We start from the raw sequence: 17,500 nt of genomic DNA, 5'->3' as shown, positions 1-17,500 counted from the left end.
GTTCGTGAGTAAGTGCGTGTGGGTCAAGTTACTCACGTTTCTGCCACAGCTGCCGTTCATGTTGCCTCATAATCCCCCAAGCCTTGACACCCGCGCTAAAGCAATCCGTCAGAAGCTCCTCGGCCTCCCGCATAACCCTCGGACTCAACTTCAAGTCCTCACTCCCCTGCGCTTCCGACCCCCTGCCCACCAGCGCTTGCATGAGGTCAGGGGTCACGCGTTGGCCCCCCCAGGTCGGGCATTGCGTCCTGGGGTGTCCGCTTGGGGTCAGTCTGGGTCGGGAGTTAGTCTGTCGCTTCGTTCTGGGTCCTGGGTCAGTTGTTGTGTGTGCTAGAAGGTGTTAGTGGCAGTCAGTCAGAGAGAGGGAACATGTGTTAAGGGAATTGTGTATTTACCTTGTTGTGTTTACCTAGTTGTAGCTGTAGTTGTAGGCCTGGGCTTTACGCTCGTGTGGTTCCGTCTCCGTATCTATGGAGTGTGTGTGTGTATGTGTGTGTGTGACCTACCATGTGTAAAGGGTAGAGTGTGTTCGGTGTGTGCGTTAGGGTGTGCCGGCAAGCTAGTCTTCGCGGCATCTGTTAATTACACCTGGGACTTCGCTGAACACGCTATACTGTGATTTATACCTGATTTTTAAGTGTTATATTTGTGTTTATTATGGGATTATTATGTTCCAGTGTGTCATTCTTAAGTTGGGCCCATGGCTACACACACACACACACACACACACACCAATCACTAGTCATGTCAGTATAGTTCTGTAGATTTCGATAGGCCTTTTCCATAAGTAAACACACACACACACACACACACACACACACACACACACACCAATCACTAGTCATGTCAGTATAGTTCTGTAGATATCGATAGGCCTTTACCATAATGAAACACACACACACACACACACACACACACACACACACACACATACGCACCCACACACACACACACCAATCACTAGTCATGTCAGTATAGTTCTGTAGATTTCAATAGGCCTTTTCCATAATGAAACACACACACACACACACACACACACACACACACACACACACACACACACACACACACACACACACACACACACACACCAATCACTAGTCATGTCAGTATAGTTCTGTAGATTTCAATAGGCCTTTTCCATAATGAAACACACACACACACACACACACACACACACATAGTACACACACACACACACACACACACACACACACACCAATCACTAGTCATGTCAGTATAGTTCTGTAGATTTCAATAGGCCTTTTCCATAATGAAACACACACACACACACACACACACACACACACACACACACACACACACACACATAGTACACACACACACACACACACACACACACACCAATCACTAGTCATGTCAGTATAGTTCTGTAGATTTCAATAGGCCTTTTCCATAATGAAACACACACACACACACACACACACACACACACACACACACACACACACACACACACACACACACACACACACACACACACAATCACTAGTCATGTCAGTATAGTTCTGTAGATTTCAATAGGCCTTTTCCATAATGAAACACACACACACACACACACACACACACACACACACACATAGTACACACACACACACACACACACACATACACACACCAATCACTAGTCATGTCAGTATAGTTCTGTAGATTTCAATAGCCCTTTTCCAGACTGAAACACACACACACACACACACACACACACACACATACACACACCAATCACTAGTCATGTCAGTATAGTTCTGTAGATTTCAATAGGCCTTTTCCATAATGAAACACACACACACACACACACACACACACACACACACACACACACACACACACACAATCACTAGTCATGTCAGTATAGTTCTGTAGATTTCAATAGGCCTTTTCCATAATGAAACACACACACACACACACACACACACACACACACAATCACTAGTCATGTCAGTATAGTTCTGTAGATTTCAATAGGCCTTTTCCATAATGAAACACACACACACACACACACACACACACACACACACACACACACACACACACACACCAATCACTAGTCATGTCAGTATAGTTCTGTAGATTTCAATAGGCCTTTTCCATAATGAAACACACACACACACACACACACACACACACACACACACACACACACACACACACACACACACACCAATCACTGGTCATGTCAGTATAGTTCTGTAGATTTCAATAGGCCTTTTCCATAATGAAACACACACACACACACACACACACACACACCAATCACAAGTCATGTCAGTATAGGCCTTCCCATAGGCTCACAAGATGGTCAGAGAAAGAAAATAATAATAATAATGTCATAGTCAAAGTAGGTCATTGTGTGTATTTGGGGTCATCCTAGGTCACTCCCCCCTCCCCTCCATCCTTCACCCCCCTGTACTGACCTCACTATCATCATCATCATCATCCTTATCATTATATTACATCCGTACATACATAAAATCTCTCTCTCTCTCTCTCTCTCTCTCTCTCACACACACACACACAGAAATATACACTTAGAAATATTAACCGTTGAAATTAAAATAAAAAAGAAAACACACACACACACACACACACACACGCCAACACTCACGTGCTTCCCAGAGGTTCCACTCGGAGTCCCTCATGTTGGTGATGTCGCGCCTGGCCCTCTCAATGCTCTCCTGAAGCATCTTGTCGGGAATGATGAAGTTGGGGCTGGCGGTCTTCCACTTCTTCAGGTCCACACCCTTGATATGCTTCTGTTGTAACCCGCAATCCGGGCACACAAGGTAGACGACACACTGTTTGTATTAGTGACACTTGACTTAAAATTCTGGTACTTTAGGAGTATTTAAAGGAGTTCGTAAATGGGGTGATGAAACGGTGTCGCCTTTCTTATATGTATTTTATTCTACCTTAATACTACTTAATATTACAGAGGGTAAAAATATTGTTTAAACCAGCGACTGGCTTACTAGACTCAATGAGTTTTCAGGTTTTCTTTCACTATTGGTTACTGACGTTAACACTGGTATAATATTGAGTAAAAACTCACACAATAAAGTATCATAGAAATATAATCCTAAGTAAAACTAAGATAATAGAACACAATAGATATGTTAGATACGCTTTCCTCTATGGTAATTCTTCACTCCATACTCACAGTAGCAACGATGAATGTTCTACCCATGTTGTCTAGGGAAGGACAACTGAGTGTCCAGCCACGAACAGAGTGCTGGTTAATCTGAGGTCAAGCCTGGAGAAAATGCTTCTTATATAGGCAGATATCGCGAGGGTAATACGTCAGGCGTGTGAGTCATACATCAAACTCACACCGAGCTCATACAATAATCTACCTAACCGACATGCTTAATTCACGCGGTGACGCAGCTTTGTTTTCATAACATTTTGTTCCGCGGCTGATCCTGTTTTTGCCGCGGTGATTGTGTTTTGGCTTAGAGAGATAAGCGGGTGCGTTAATGGGCAATTACAATTGTGTATAGGTTGGTAAATGAACAGTGGGGACAATGCGTGTTGGAGTCCGTGTTGTGTTTTAGCGGTCGATACCGCTGTTGTCATCGGAAAATATTGCCGGTGAAGATGATGATGACACGAGTGGTGTCGCGGCTCGCGGGGCACCACATACCCCCCCCGTTAAAATCACGCCACGTCCTCGTGGCACAAAGCGTTCCGCCCGGCGGACGACCATGGAGGGCCCAGACGGGGATGGCGGGATCGTGGGGGAGGAGTCCTGCGAGAGACGGGACCTGAAGAGACAGAAGAAGGCCACCCCACCGGCGATGAAGACGACGCCGAGGAGGAGCAGCCACCCCCACCAAGGGAGGAAGGGGTCGAAGGCGGGGACCGGAGAGACGGATTCCTGAGCGCGTGAAGTGCTGGAGGAGGTCCAGCGGGGGGCCAGAGACGACCCGGGCGACGGCGGCAGGAGGGGAAGGGCCAAGGGAGTCTTGGCCAGGAGCGATGAGACCACGTCACGTCCGATGTGGAAGGGGCGCGATGAACCGTCAGCGGGCGTCACCGTCCATAGTAGCAGAGGCAGGGAGGCTGAAGGCGTCGGAGGGCACTACAGCCCATACCGAGGCGGAGGAGACCTGTCCGTTGATGGTCTGCCTGTATTTGGAGACCGGGCTGTCCGGGCAGACCATGGTGACCATCTGGGGAGTATCGGTAGCGAAGACCCAGCCCGCAGGAGACGGGATGAAGACCGGGGGGAAGACTCTGAGGAGAGACTTAGAACACAGCGAGAGGGCGTCTGGGCGATCGAGAAAGAGAGCGATCTCGCAGCGCTGGACAGAAGTCGAGTAGACAGGGGCGACAGGGGACATACATAGAGCAGGTGGTGTTTAGTACAGCGGTCCAAGGAGTCTAAGAGCATATAGTGAGTGCGGTCTTCAGAAACCGCAAGGTAGTGGAAAGCGTGTCGGTGTGCAGAAAATATGGCGTGCCATCAAGATGAAAAGGCAACGCGTCCATTTTAAACACATCGAACACGTCAGAGGGATCCCCTTTCATGGGGATTTGTAAGTAGAAGTGAAGGGTTCCTGAGGAAAGCGTACCTTTAGAAATAACCCTAGAGACATCTCTATACAATGCTAAATATTCATGTGCTGCAGGGAAAAGTAAGCCTGGGTAATGGAGTGACGCATTGCTGAGCACACGAAATAGTACATCATTTGGAAGGAGGAGAGGGGAAACCTGCGTTTGGGACAGCTGCTGAAGGCCAAGCTTGAGATTCAGAGTATCATGATTTAGGTCACTAAGTGCCAACTGAATGAGAAGGATAGTCTCCAAAAGACGCATTTCCTTCAATTTGCAAGGTTTTAGTGAGAACTGACGGATAATAGCTGAGGCCAAAGCCGAGGCGGACTCTAGACGGGAGATGGCAGAATGAATATGACGGAGGTCCCGAACTGTGGCGTTGAGGACTTCCTGATGGAGGTTAAGTTGACGTCTCTCTTCTGTGGACAGAGTGTAGAGCTGGGAGAGCTTCCCGTGTATCACATCTATTTGGGCCTGAGTGGCCGTACCGACCAGGAGGTTTGCTACCGAGCCAAGGAAATCCACGGCTCCTCGCTTCTGGCGAGTCCGAAACGGGCTTCCATCTCTACCACTCATAGCCGACAGAAAGCTGTTAAGATCTTTGAATAACTTCTCAAACTCAATGTGAAAAGAGTCTAGAGTGCGCCTGAGCAGACCAACAGTGGGGAACGATTGATTCATATGTTCAATCGACCATGAAACTTCCGCTGTTAGATTTGCCACGTTGATGAGAGGACGTTGGATGTCGTCCGTCTTGATGACGACGGGGACAACATAGTACCGTCCTGTCAACAGCATCTTAAAGACTGGGGAGAAGACGAGGCCGGGACGAATGGGTTGCTCCCGGGAGGGATCAAGGGAAGACAAGGAGAGGGCAACACCCAGGATCTGTAATTATAGGGGGCATCAGTTCGTTGGTCGTTGGCGATACTCAAGAGGGCGGTCCATCACATTGGGGAGAGAATGGGGTACCGTATTTGGATCGTAATGAGCGACTGACACAGGGCTCTGAAGGAGCTGAGGGAACCAATGAGGGGACCTCTGAAGCATCTGAGGAGACAGGAGCCGGTGAGGAGAGCTCGGAAGGAGCTGGGAAGGACAATGGCAGCGGCTCCTCGGGGGAATAAGTCATGGGGAGTGGGTCCACTTCTACTACTTGATCAGGGAGAGGGTATGCACGCCTGACATTAGGAGAGTCATGGAAGCCAAGAGAGTCCTCGTGAACGACCTGAACATTATTTGTGTGAACTGTCTTGATCTTACCACCTCTAACATGACGCAGTCGTAAGACTACAGGGCTTATTTTTTCTAGCACCCTAAAAGGTCCATTGAACAAGGGCTGGAGCTTCTTTGGTTCGCCCTTTGTACATACATGCCTTAAGTAGACCCGATCTCCTACTACCACCTGTTTGGGTTTGGATTTCCTAAACATTCTTTCTGACTCCTGCCATCCTATATCTATATTGGTCTGACATAGTTTATAGGTCATCTGCGAGACATTAGAAGTAAATGCTTTATAGCTGTCAACATCATAACAAGGTTGGAGTTTATTCTCAAGCACTTCAAAAGGAACATTTGGGTCCTGAGAGAAAAGCAAGTAAAATGGTGAATCTTTCAGAACACGATGGTAGGCAGTGTTGTAGGCGTGTGTTGCAACCGGAAGCATTTGGTCCCAGATACCGCGATTGTCCTCGCACAAAGTTCTCAAGATATTTATTAAGGTGCCATTAGGCCTTTCTATCACCCCGTTTGCTGACGGGTGATAAGGAGTTGTCCTTAGATGATCAATCTGCAACAACTGAGTCAACTCTCGTAAGAGAGTGTTGACGAACTCCTTTCCTTGATCCGTGACTAGAATCGGCGGGATGCTGTGTACACAGACTACGTTCTTGTAGAACGCAGCTGCCACTTCCTTGGCTGCCTTCGTACGAAGGGGGGTTGCTACCAAGAAGCGTGACAGGACGTCTATCACTGTCAGTACATACCTATAGCCTTCGTCTGAAACAGACAAAGGTCCGACAATATCCATATGGACTCTGTCAAACGGTTGGCCAACCTCTGGATACCTCATAAGGAGCTGGCGGGGATCCCTCTTCTAAACCCACAACAGACAGGACAAGATCTGACATATTGCTCCACGTCCGCCTTCATTCCCGGCCAGTACGCAAACTTGCGACAGCGTGCCAACGTAACCTTAGTGCCTCCATGCCCTGCAGGTAGCATGGAATGCGCCAAAGCTAACGCGTTAGGAATGTAGCTTGGTGGAACGATAACCAGTCTTTTCTGCTTGTTGTATTCATCGCAAACATCGCGGTAGAGAATGCCGTTCTCTACACACACTTCACTAAGAGGCAGTTTTTTGAAGTGCCTCTTAGCTGCATTTAACGTTACATTGCTCCTCTCTGCAACCTTTCTATCATCTCTCTCATGTACGTTACCACCGGTGGTTTGTTCAAAAGCATGCTTCAATTCTCAGTTCAGGATCGCGATCCTGGTGCTCCATGAGTCCAGCAAGACTCCAATGGAGAAACTTATCCTGTTTGTCATGTCCCTCCGGAGAGGCGACAGACATGTCCTGTCCACCCGTAAGGGTGACAGACATAATTCGAGCATCCAATTCGCCTTCTATCACGTCACTCTCCTGATTCCTAATCCTTGACAAAAATCTGCTACCATGTTGCTGGAGCCTGGGAGATAATCAATACTAAAGTCAAATTCTCCTAGAAGTGTCTGCCAGCGTGCAATCCTGCTGCTAGGTACTGTGCTTTTTAACAGCCAAGTCAGTGGTCTATGGTCCGACAGGATGTGTATCCTATAACCCAAGATAAGGGGTCGGTTAGTACTGAGGCCATAGATGACTGCTAAAGCTTCTCTCTACCGCTGAGTAGTTACGTTCTGCTCCATTCAGGGTTCTATTAAAATATGCTATGGGACGTAAACTACCATTTTCATCCTTTTGTTGCAACACACCACCTATTGCCTTATCTGACGCATCTGTGGTGAGATTGAAGGGCTTCCGGAAATCCGGAAAGGCTAAAACAATGTCAGTCGTTAGACTGTTCTTTAGTGTGCTAAATGCATGCAATGCCTCTTCATTCCACTCCAGATGTGTCTTATCATTCTTGGTTACTTTCCTCCCTTTGAGTAAATTATTAAGTGGGGATGCTATCTTGGCAAAGTCTTTAATGAATTTCCTATAAAAGTTAACCAATCCCAGGAAACCTTGAAGTTCTTTGACTGTTTTCGGAGGAGTGAGTTGTTGCACCGCCTGTACCTTTTGAGGGCTGAGGCTTCAAGCCAGAAGCACTAACAATGTGTCCCAGATAATCTACTTGCTGTTTGAAAAAGGTATACTTATATTGTATTAAGGACAGGTGAGCTTTCTGCAGTCTGTCCAAGACTGCATCGAGTATCACAAGTAGATGGTCCATTTCTTTCCCTTGTACTATCAAATCATCAAGTTATACATGTACAATTCTTCCTGTCATACCAATGAGAACTTGATTCATGATCCGTTGATAGGCTGCAGGTGCTGTTTTTAATCCAAAGGGACTGTAGTGAATTCATAGAGGCCATAAGGTGTCGTGAAGGCTGTCAAGTGTTTAGATTCCTCTGCCAATGGGACTTGGTGGTAGCCCTGGCGCAAATCAAGGAGGTGAATACTTTACTTTCCCTAACTGTTGCAAAATGAGGTTAATGTTAGGAGTGGATGTTTGTCATCAATCAATTCATCGTTCAGAGCGCGGAAGTCGAGACAAAGTCTGACTCCACCATCCTTTTTAGCAACAGGGACTAGAGGTGCGCTGTAGGGTGACGCACTAGGGCGTATAATACCCTGGGCCTCAAGGTCCTTGAGCTGAATCTCTATTTCTTTATGATATTTTACTGGTATTGGGTATGGCTTTTATATATAGGCTTGTCATTTTTAGCCTTAAAGTGTGAACATAATAGGGGTAATAGTGAGTGGCTCGTTTTTAGAGCAAACACATCAGGATACTTGCAGGTTAAGCCCTTCAGACAGCAATTTTCCTGTTGTGAGGGTAAAATAGCTCGTCTATCAGCTTATCGAGTACCATCTGCTTACTTGACTGGGTGACAGGCGGCTTTGTAGCTGTTTTGTGACAGCCGCTACACATTCATTAGTCGATGATTGATAGTATTCTGAGTGACAAGAATAAATGTGTCCCATCACTTCACCTGTTGGCATCTCAATAGTTTCTTCAGTTGGGTTAGCATAGGAATGATGAATTTACCTTTGGTTTGATTGACGTTAGGAGTTAAGGTAACTAACCCGGGAAATAAAAATGAAGAAGGGATATCATTGGACCTTGGGAGAAATAAGGCTTGCTGGGCTCTGCCAATCTCTGCCTCCAGAGTGACATACCCTGCCGTGCCTGGTAGCAAGGACGCCACGTTAATAGCGTATGCTTTCACTGGTACTTCCTCCATCTCGTCTAAAGTAGGTTTATGATCTTCTGGGTACGGGCTCATATCGTCCGCAGCCAGGGAATGTACTTCCACTGGGTAGGCCCCCACCATTACACTAAACTGCCCAGGTGTGTCCAGCGGTGCAGCTACCACATTTTGTCTCCACATAAATTCTAGGCCCAACAAAACTGCTGTTGGTAACACTATACCTTGTGATATTACTACAAATTTTTCTATAATTTCTCCGTGCCCAAAGTCTACTACTACTTCGGCTAGTCCTTTATTAGGGATTGGAGTCCGATCTACCCCTTGTATGGAGAGAGGTTCTGTAACTATCATCTTCCCGCCTACCTTCCTAAATAAATCTTCTTCTATTAGGGACGCTCCTGCTCCTGTGTCTAGCATTGCGTAAACCATCTCCTGTTGTGCATTAGCGCCTACGCACAATCTCAACGTGAGGGCGTTGGTAGGGCCGTGGACTGCCGCAGCTACTCTGGGGTCGTTTTTTTTTTGTTCTTCTCGTGGTCAGGGTTAACCCAGGAGCTACGGGGTGAGGGACCGGCCGTGTACTCCGGGCGCCAGGCAGCGCAAGGCGAGACAGGCTGACGCCTGTTTCGAGTGGGCTGGTACTGAGGGTACCGAGAGCCCGTTGGTGGGTGGTAGGCACCCCTATACTGCCTTCCATATGTGCAATCGCGAGCCATATGTCCTACATACCCACAAGCATAACATGTAGGTGGCGTGGGCGCGTTCCCATATGGGCGTGTAGGTGGCGCGGCGTGCCGTCCTCCCTTTGGGTTATCGGGTAACGTGACTGGCCTGGAGGGCGTGGAGGACGGGCTTGTGAGACATGTTTGGGTCCGGATGCCTGGGTGGAACAGACGTTCAGCACTTTTATTTCTTTGGCGATATCGGCATCGGATAGCTTCGACTCTGGATAAGCTTTAATATACTCATACCCTTTCTTTAATACCTTCTGTGGGTCCCCTTTCTTCCTCCTCCGTTAGGATGAGTAAGAGGGCCGGAGGGAAAGCCTCTGAGCCGTAAAGCGGTTATCTCATTTAGAAAACTGGAATTGTCAGGCTTGAGAGCGATCAACTCGTCTCTCAATGTCTCCAGGCGGATGAGGAAGGTGCGGATGTTTTCTCCTGTCCGCCGTTTTGCCTCTCCCAATTCTTTCTGGAGGACCGAAAAGGTCCTTACTGTGGGAAACACACGTAGGAAGTCTTCCTTTACTTTTTCCCAATCCTGTCCACATCTAGTGATACAACCGAGGAGATGATCGCGCGCTGCTCCCAGGGCATATTGTTTGTCTAACTCAATCTTTCAGGTAGTGTCCCAATTTGCCTGTGTCCGGCTTTCAATATCCTCTATCCATTTCTTTGCTAGCTGATGGCATGGGAGGTTTGGTGCTACTTTTTTTTCTTCTCCACCACAAAAATATAAGAGTCCCTGCACTCTACTAAAATCATTCAAGGTATGACGGCTAAGTAGCGTGACAAGATCATCATGGGCAAGGGTGATCGATTTTCCATCTTCTTTTTTGGGGGGAGGGTTCTTGCCTTCGTCTGGCATTTTTAACTCTAAAGTCTTATTCCCGTAATTCCAAGAATAACTGTCTTCTCCCTCGCTTTCGGATGTGGACATACACCAGTACAATACCAATATAAACCAATATAAATCGCAAGTTTCACCACAAGTTTCACCACATGTTTCACCACATGTTTCACCACATGTTTCACCACATGTTTCACCACCCCACACCTGACACCAATGTTGTAACCCGCAATCCGGGCACACAAGGTAGACGACACACTGTTTGTATTAGTGACACTTGACTTAAAATTCTGGTACTTTAGGAGTATTTAAAGGAGTTCGTAAATGGGGTGATGAAACGGTGTCGCCTTTCTTATATGTATTTTATTCTACCTTAATACTACTTAATATTACAGAGGGTAAAAATATTGTTTAAACCAGCGACTGGCTTACTAGACTCAATGAGTTTTCAGGTTTTCTTTCACTATTGGTTACTGACGTTAACACTGGTATAATATTGAGTAAAAACTCACACAATAAAGTATCATAGAAATATAATCCTAAGTAAAACTAAGATAATAGAACACAATAGATATGTTAGATACGCTTTCCTCTATGGTAATTCTTCACTCCATACTCACAGTAGCAACGATGAATGTTCTACCCATGTTGTCTAGGGAAGGACAACTGAGTGTCCAGCCACGAACAGAGTGCTGGTTAATCTGAGGTCAAGCCTGGAGAAAATGCTTCTTATATAGGCAGATATCGCGAGGGTAATACGTCAGGCGTGTGAGTCATACATCAAACTCACACCGAGCTCATACAATAATCTACCTAACCGACATGCTTAATTCACGCGGTGACGCAGCTTTGTTTTCATAACATTTTGTTCCGCGGCTGATCCTGTTTTTGCCGCGGTGATTGTGTTTTGGCTTAGAGAGATAAGCGGGTGCGTTAATGGGCAATTACAATTGTGTATAGGTTGGTAAATGAACAGTGGGGACAATCATGTGTTGGAGTCCGTGTTGTGTTTTAGCGGTCGATACCGCTGTTGTCATCGGAAAATATTGCCGGTGAAGATGATGATGACACGAGTGGTGTCGCGGCTCGCGGGGCACCACACTTCCCCTGGCAGGCCATTGGGGCATTCCTGTGCGTGGAGAGCTTGGTTAACTATCGCCTGGTTCTCTGTCTGTCTGCCTAGCTACCCGTGCCTTTCCTAACCAAAGCCATCCCCTCATAGTGACAATATAAGAACTTGAGAACATAAGGAGGGTGCAAGAGGCCATTGGGGTGTTCCTGTGCGTGGAGAGCTTGGTTAACTATTGCCTGGTCCTCTGTCTGTCTGCCTAGCTACCCGTCCCTTCCATAACCAAAGACTTTCCCTCGTAATTACAATATAAGAACTTGTGAACGTAAGGAGTCTGCAAGAGGCCATTGGTGCATTGCTGTGGGTGGAGAGCTTGGTTAACTATCGCCTGGTCCTCTGTCTGTCTGCCTAGCTACCCGTCCCTTCCATAACCAAAGACTTTCCCTCGTAATTACAATATAAGAACTTGTGAACGTAAGGAGTCTGCAAGAGGCCATTGGTGCATTGCTGTGGGTGGAGAGCTTGGTTAACTATCGCCTGGTTCTCTGTCTGTCTGCCTAGCTACCCGTCCCTTCCATAACCAAAGACTTTCCCTCGTAGTGACAATATAAGAACTTGTGAACGTAAGGAGTCTGCAAGAGGCCATTGGTGCATTGCTGTGGGTGGAGAGCTTGGTTAACTATCACCTGGTCCTCAGTCTGTCTGTCCAGCTCTCCGTCCCTTCCTTAACCCAAAACATTCCCTCATAATGGCAACACATGCATAGACGTAACACATAGCTCGTCACATAAACACACACACACACGCATCTATCCAACATTCACGTTCTATTTATCTATGTAACTATTTTCAAACAGGCGATCTGGCGCTCTGAGATGCTTAAGAATACAAGCTTAAAACTATCGTAAACACACTTATTAAAACAGCACATACTGACTCACAGAACCTCATAGTTTGACCGTCATTCTCATACTTACAGGAAGGAATCAGCCTCCAGCATGACCTTGGGCTGGACGTGCTGGAGCTTGTCGCTGCTGTCGCAGATCACACGTCCCAGGCTGGTCTTGCAGAGCTCGTAAAGTTGTTCTGAAAGTGTTTATTGAACGTACGTGAGCCAAAAAATTGACTTGGTATATCTTTAAACACTATCTAGATATATGTTATTGGTGACGCAGGAAAATATTTAGGTTGGGAATCTTAACCAGGTAGCAGCGACGGGCCAAATTTGTGTCTTTACCGTGTAGCAGCGACAGGCCAAATTTGTGGCTTTACCGTGTAGCAGCGACGGGCCAAATTTGTGGCTTTACCGTGTAGCAGCGACGGGCCAAATTTGTGTCTTTACCGTGTAGCAGTGACAGGCCAAATTTGTGGCTTTACCGTGTAGCAGCGACGGGCCAAATTTGTGGCTTTACCGTGTAGCAGCGACGGGCCAAATTTGTGGCTTTACCGTGTAGCAGCGACGGGCCAAATTTGTGGCTTTACCGTGTAGCAGCGACGGGCCAAATTTGTGGTTTTACCGTGTAGCAGCGACGGGCCAAATATGTGGCTTTACCGTGTAGCAGCGACGGGCCAAATTTGTGGCTTTACCATGTAGCAGCGACGGGCCAAATTTGTGGCTTTACCGTGTAGCAGCGACAGGCCAAATTTGTGGCTTTACCGTGTAGCAGTGACGGGCCAAATTTGTGGCTTTACCGTGTAGCAGCGATGGGCCAAATTTATGGCTTTACCGTGAAGCAGCGATGGGCCAAATTTGTGGCTTTACCGTGTAGCAGCGACGGGCCAAATTTGTGCCATGATGTAACACCCCCCAAAAGATGATACATAAACTGATCACAAATGCTTTGATATATATTATGAAATGGTTTGTATGGATGATGATTTTCCTCATTTTTCTTGCTTAGAAGGACCATTAAGAAACATGATACCCGCTGTTACCGGGTTAAACACTTCTCTACACACACACACACACACACACACACACACACACACACACACACACACAGACCGATGCTTAATTTACGATGTTTTTGTTTGTATCTATGTGTATGATGTTTTGATAGCAATAAATATTTACTTACTAACTTACACACACACACACACACACACAGACACACACACACAGACCGATGCTTAATTTACGATGTTTTTGTTTGTATCTATGTATATGATGTTTTGATAGCAGTAAATATATACTTACTAACACACCGACGTAAGTGTTAACATTCAACACTCCCTGAACGTGCACGTACGTTCGGAAGAGAGGCATACATAGCCGACTCCTATAGATCTGGACCTCCTCTTTCCAGTGGTGTTTTTGGTTTCTAGCTGTGATGAAGAGTTTTTGAGATACAGAGGTTAAAAGAGACCCCCCATTGGACAGCCCAACTGCACCCGAGGGAATAGTGGCGTCCGCACCGCGCGCAAGGAAAGGGTTAAACACCTCTTCCTCACCCTATAGAAAGTCATGCACTCTCACTCTTCCTCACCCTAAAGAAAGGAAAGTCATGCATTGTCACCCCTTCACTCCTGTCACCCCTTTAAACACCCCTTCCTCACCCTAAAGAAAGTCATGCACTGTCACCCTTCCTCACCCTAAAGAAAGGAAAGTCATGCATTGTCACCCCTTCACTCCTGTCACCCCTTTAAACACCCCTTCCTCACCCTAAAGAAAGGAAAGTCATGCATTGTCACCCCTTCACTCCTGTCACCCCTTTAAACACCCCTTCCTCACCCTAAAGAAAGGAAAGTCATGCATTGTCACCCCTTCACTCCTGTCACCCCTTTAAACACCCCTTCCTCACCCTATAGAAAGGAAAGTCATGCATTGTCACCCCTTCCTCACCCTATAGAAAGGAAAGTCATGCATTGTCACCCCTTCACTCTTGTCACCCCTTTAAACACCCCTTCCTCACCCTATAGAAAGGAAAGTCATGCACTGTCACCCCTTCCTCACCCTATAGAAAGGAAAGTCATGCACTGTCACCCTTCCTCACCCTATAGAAAGGAAAGTCATGCACTGTCACCCCTTCACTCTTGTCACCCTTCCTCACCTCCCTATAGCAAGGACAAACACATATCTCTCACCCCTTCACTCTTGTCACCCTTCCTCACCCTCCTATAGCAAGGACAAACACATATCTCTCACCCCTTCACTCTTGTCACCCTTCCTCACCCCCCACACATCACTCACCCCTTCACTCTGGTCACCCTTCCTCACCCCCTATCGCAAGGACAAACACATATCTCTCACCCCTTCACTCTTGTCACCCTTCCTCACCCCCCACACATCACTCACCCCTTCACTCTTGTCACCCTTCCTCACCCCCCTATAGCAAGGACGAACACATATCTCTCACCCCTTCACTCTTGTCACCCTTCCTCACCCCCCTCTAGCAAGGAAAACACACACATCACTCACCCCTTCCTTGGTACAGGTGCACATGACACAGGGTGATATGCGCTCGGCTGCCCCGATGTCAATATCAGTCTTGCCGACCCCACATGACACGCGCTCCTTCCACAGCTCCGGGTTGATCCCCGGCAGGTCACGGTGGGACACACGAGGGTTCCTGAAACATCAATGGGATCATCACAGTGTCTGGTTGGTGGGATGAGAAGTTTCCGCCTCCCATGTTGACAAGTTCCAGAGGTCAAAAATGAGGTTAACTGGGTTCTCATGTCTGTGTTTTGGGGTTCCTGGTACAGAGAAAGGGTCAAACTACCACTGGGGTCGTAAAACTCCCCCTGGAAATGCCCTGAACTCGTATGAAAGCCTAGTCAAATATGCGTGTTCTTAGGTTCTTGGTACAGAGGAAGGGTCAAACCACCACTGGGGTCATAAAACTCCCCCTGGAAATGCCCTGAACTCGTATGAAAGCCTAGTCAAATATGCGTGTTCTTAGGTTCTTGGTACAGAGAAAGGGTCAAACTACCACTGGGGTCATAAAACTACCCCTGGAAGTGCCCAAATCTCCTATGAAAGCCTTGTCAAATATATGTTTTCTTAGGTTCACAGTACAGATGGAGGTTCATACTAATACCAGGGTCATGAAACTACCCCTGGAAATGCCCTGAACTCCTAGGAAAGTCTTGTCAAATATATTTCTTAGGTTCACAGTACAGATGAAGGTTCAAACTACCACCAGGGTCATAAAACTACCCCCGGAAATGCCCCAAACTCCTATGAAAGTCTTGTCAGATATGTTTCTCAGATTCATGGTACAGAGGAAGGTTCAAACTACCACTGGGGTCATAAAAATACCCCTGAAAATGCCTACAACTCATACGAAAGCCTAGTCAAATATATATAAGTTTTACCTGACTTCTGGACATTGAACGGAAAAAACACCCAAGAAAACCCGGATAATCTTCTCTGTGGCCTTGGGAAACAGTTGTAATGTGAGCCTGTGACCTTTAACAATACTGACCTAACCCCCAAACAGTCTCACTTACAGGAAGGGGTCAGGAAGGTCAAAGACGGACCGACCGCTGCTCACTCTCCACATTATCACAGTTATCGCAGAGCATCTTGGCAAGCGTGACCTGCAAGAATTACACACGTTAGAATTATTACTTACGACACAAGCAAAGAACTTATTGACAGACTGCTAGAAAACACTCATTCAGACTTACATAGAGATTTAGTATACTTATTAATACACACACTCACACTATATAAGGAAGGAAAGGACTTAGAACTTATTGATAGACTTTGCAGGGAAAAAACTCACACTAACATAGAGATTTAGTAGACATATTAACACACACACACTCACACTATATAAGGAAGGAAAGGACTTAGAACTTATTGATAGACTTTGCAAGGATAAACTCACTCATAACAATATAGTGATTTAAAATGCCTGATAGAATGTGTTTGATAGATTACGTGTGCTTCAGTATTAGTGGACTTGAGAGGAGGAGGAGGAGGAGGAGGAGGAAAGGAGGGAGAGAGAGAGGAGGAAGAGAGGGAGGAAGAGAAGGTGAGGAAAGAAATGAAGAAAGGTTGAGAAAGGAAGGAGAATACAAAGAAAATAAGAAAAAAAAAAATAATACGTATACGATTTGACCGAGACTCACCTCAGGAGAGAGAGAGAGAGAGAGAGAGAGAGAGAGAGAGAGAGAGAGAGAGAGAGAGAGAGAGAGAGAGAGAGAGAGAGAGAGAGAGAGAGAGAGAGAGAGAGAGAGAGAGAGAGAGAGAGAGAGAGAGAGAGAGAGAGAGAGAGAGAGAGAGAGAGAGAGAGAGAGAGGAACAAGAAATAAGAAGAGAAAAATATACGATTTTTTTCTTCTCTCTCTTCTCTCTCTCTCTCTCTCTCTCTCTCTCTCTCTCTCTCTCTCTCTCTCTCTCTCTCTCTCTCTCACTCTCTCTCTCTCTCTCCATCTCTCTCTCCGTTCCTTCCCTTCCATAATAACAAGAACAATACTAATACTACTAATACTTCTACTACTACTAATAATAATAATAACAATAACAATAACAATGACAAACCCTCACCGTTAGCATTCTCAGCTGTCTCTGTTCACACTTGTCTGAGCCATGGGTGTGTGAGGCATCCACAAATGCAGTGACCTGGTTCATCTGCTCTCGGTAACCTGGGTCAAGAAAGGTCAAGGAGAGAGAGAGAGAGAGAGAGAGAGAGAGAGAGAGAGAGAGAGAGAGAGAGAGAGAGAGAGAGAGAGAGAGAGAGAGAGAGAGAGAGAGAGAGAGAGAGAGAGAGAGAGATAAGTATAAAAAGAAAACAATGTAAACACACACACACACACATACACACACACAGACACACACACACATACACATACGATTTATGATTTCAAGACCAACTTAGATAATGGTTAAGTTAGGGTAAGTTAGGTACACACACACACACA

The 17,500-nt window shown here is 46.4% G+C and overlaps 1 protein-coding gene across 39 annotated transcripts in view; it reads right to left on the bottom strand.

The window, feature by feature from the left end:
* The window catches only part of LOC126993895 (heme peroxidase 2-like), a 71,451-nt gene that overhangs the window by 9,074 nt on the left and 44,877 nt on the right, over window positions 1-17,500 (bottom strand). For 11 of the 39 annotated variants that reach the window (XM_050853037.1, XM_050853038.1, XM_050853035.1 and 8 more), the window contains one exon: window positions 17,127-17,224. The exons of 15 other annotated variants lie outside the window; for them this stretch is intronic. In XM_050853037.1, the coding sequence (XP_050708994.1) occupies window positions 17,127-17,224 (98 nt within the window). Of the gene's footprint in view, window positions 1-11,671; window positions 11,690-12,606; window positions 12,716-15,047; window positions 15,199-16,081; window positions 16,172-17,126; window positions 17,225-17,500 lie in introns of those variants that run through there. 13 more of the 39 variants (XR_007748427.1, XR_007748437.1, XR_007748441.1 and 10 more) reach the window with 8 other exon arrangements.

Source organism: Eriocheir sinensis, unplaced genomic scaffold (assembly GCF_024679095.1).
Source record: "Eriocheir sinensis breed Jianghai 21 unplaced genomic scaffold, ASM2467909v1 Scaffold698, whole genome shotgun sequence".
NCBI classification, from domain to species: domain Eukaryota; kingdom Metazoa; phylum Arthropoda; class Malacostraca; order Decapoda; family Varunidae; genus Eriocheir; species Eriocheir sinensis.
This window is presented reverse-complemented; position numbering and strand designations above follow the sequence as displayed.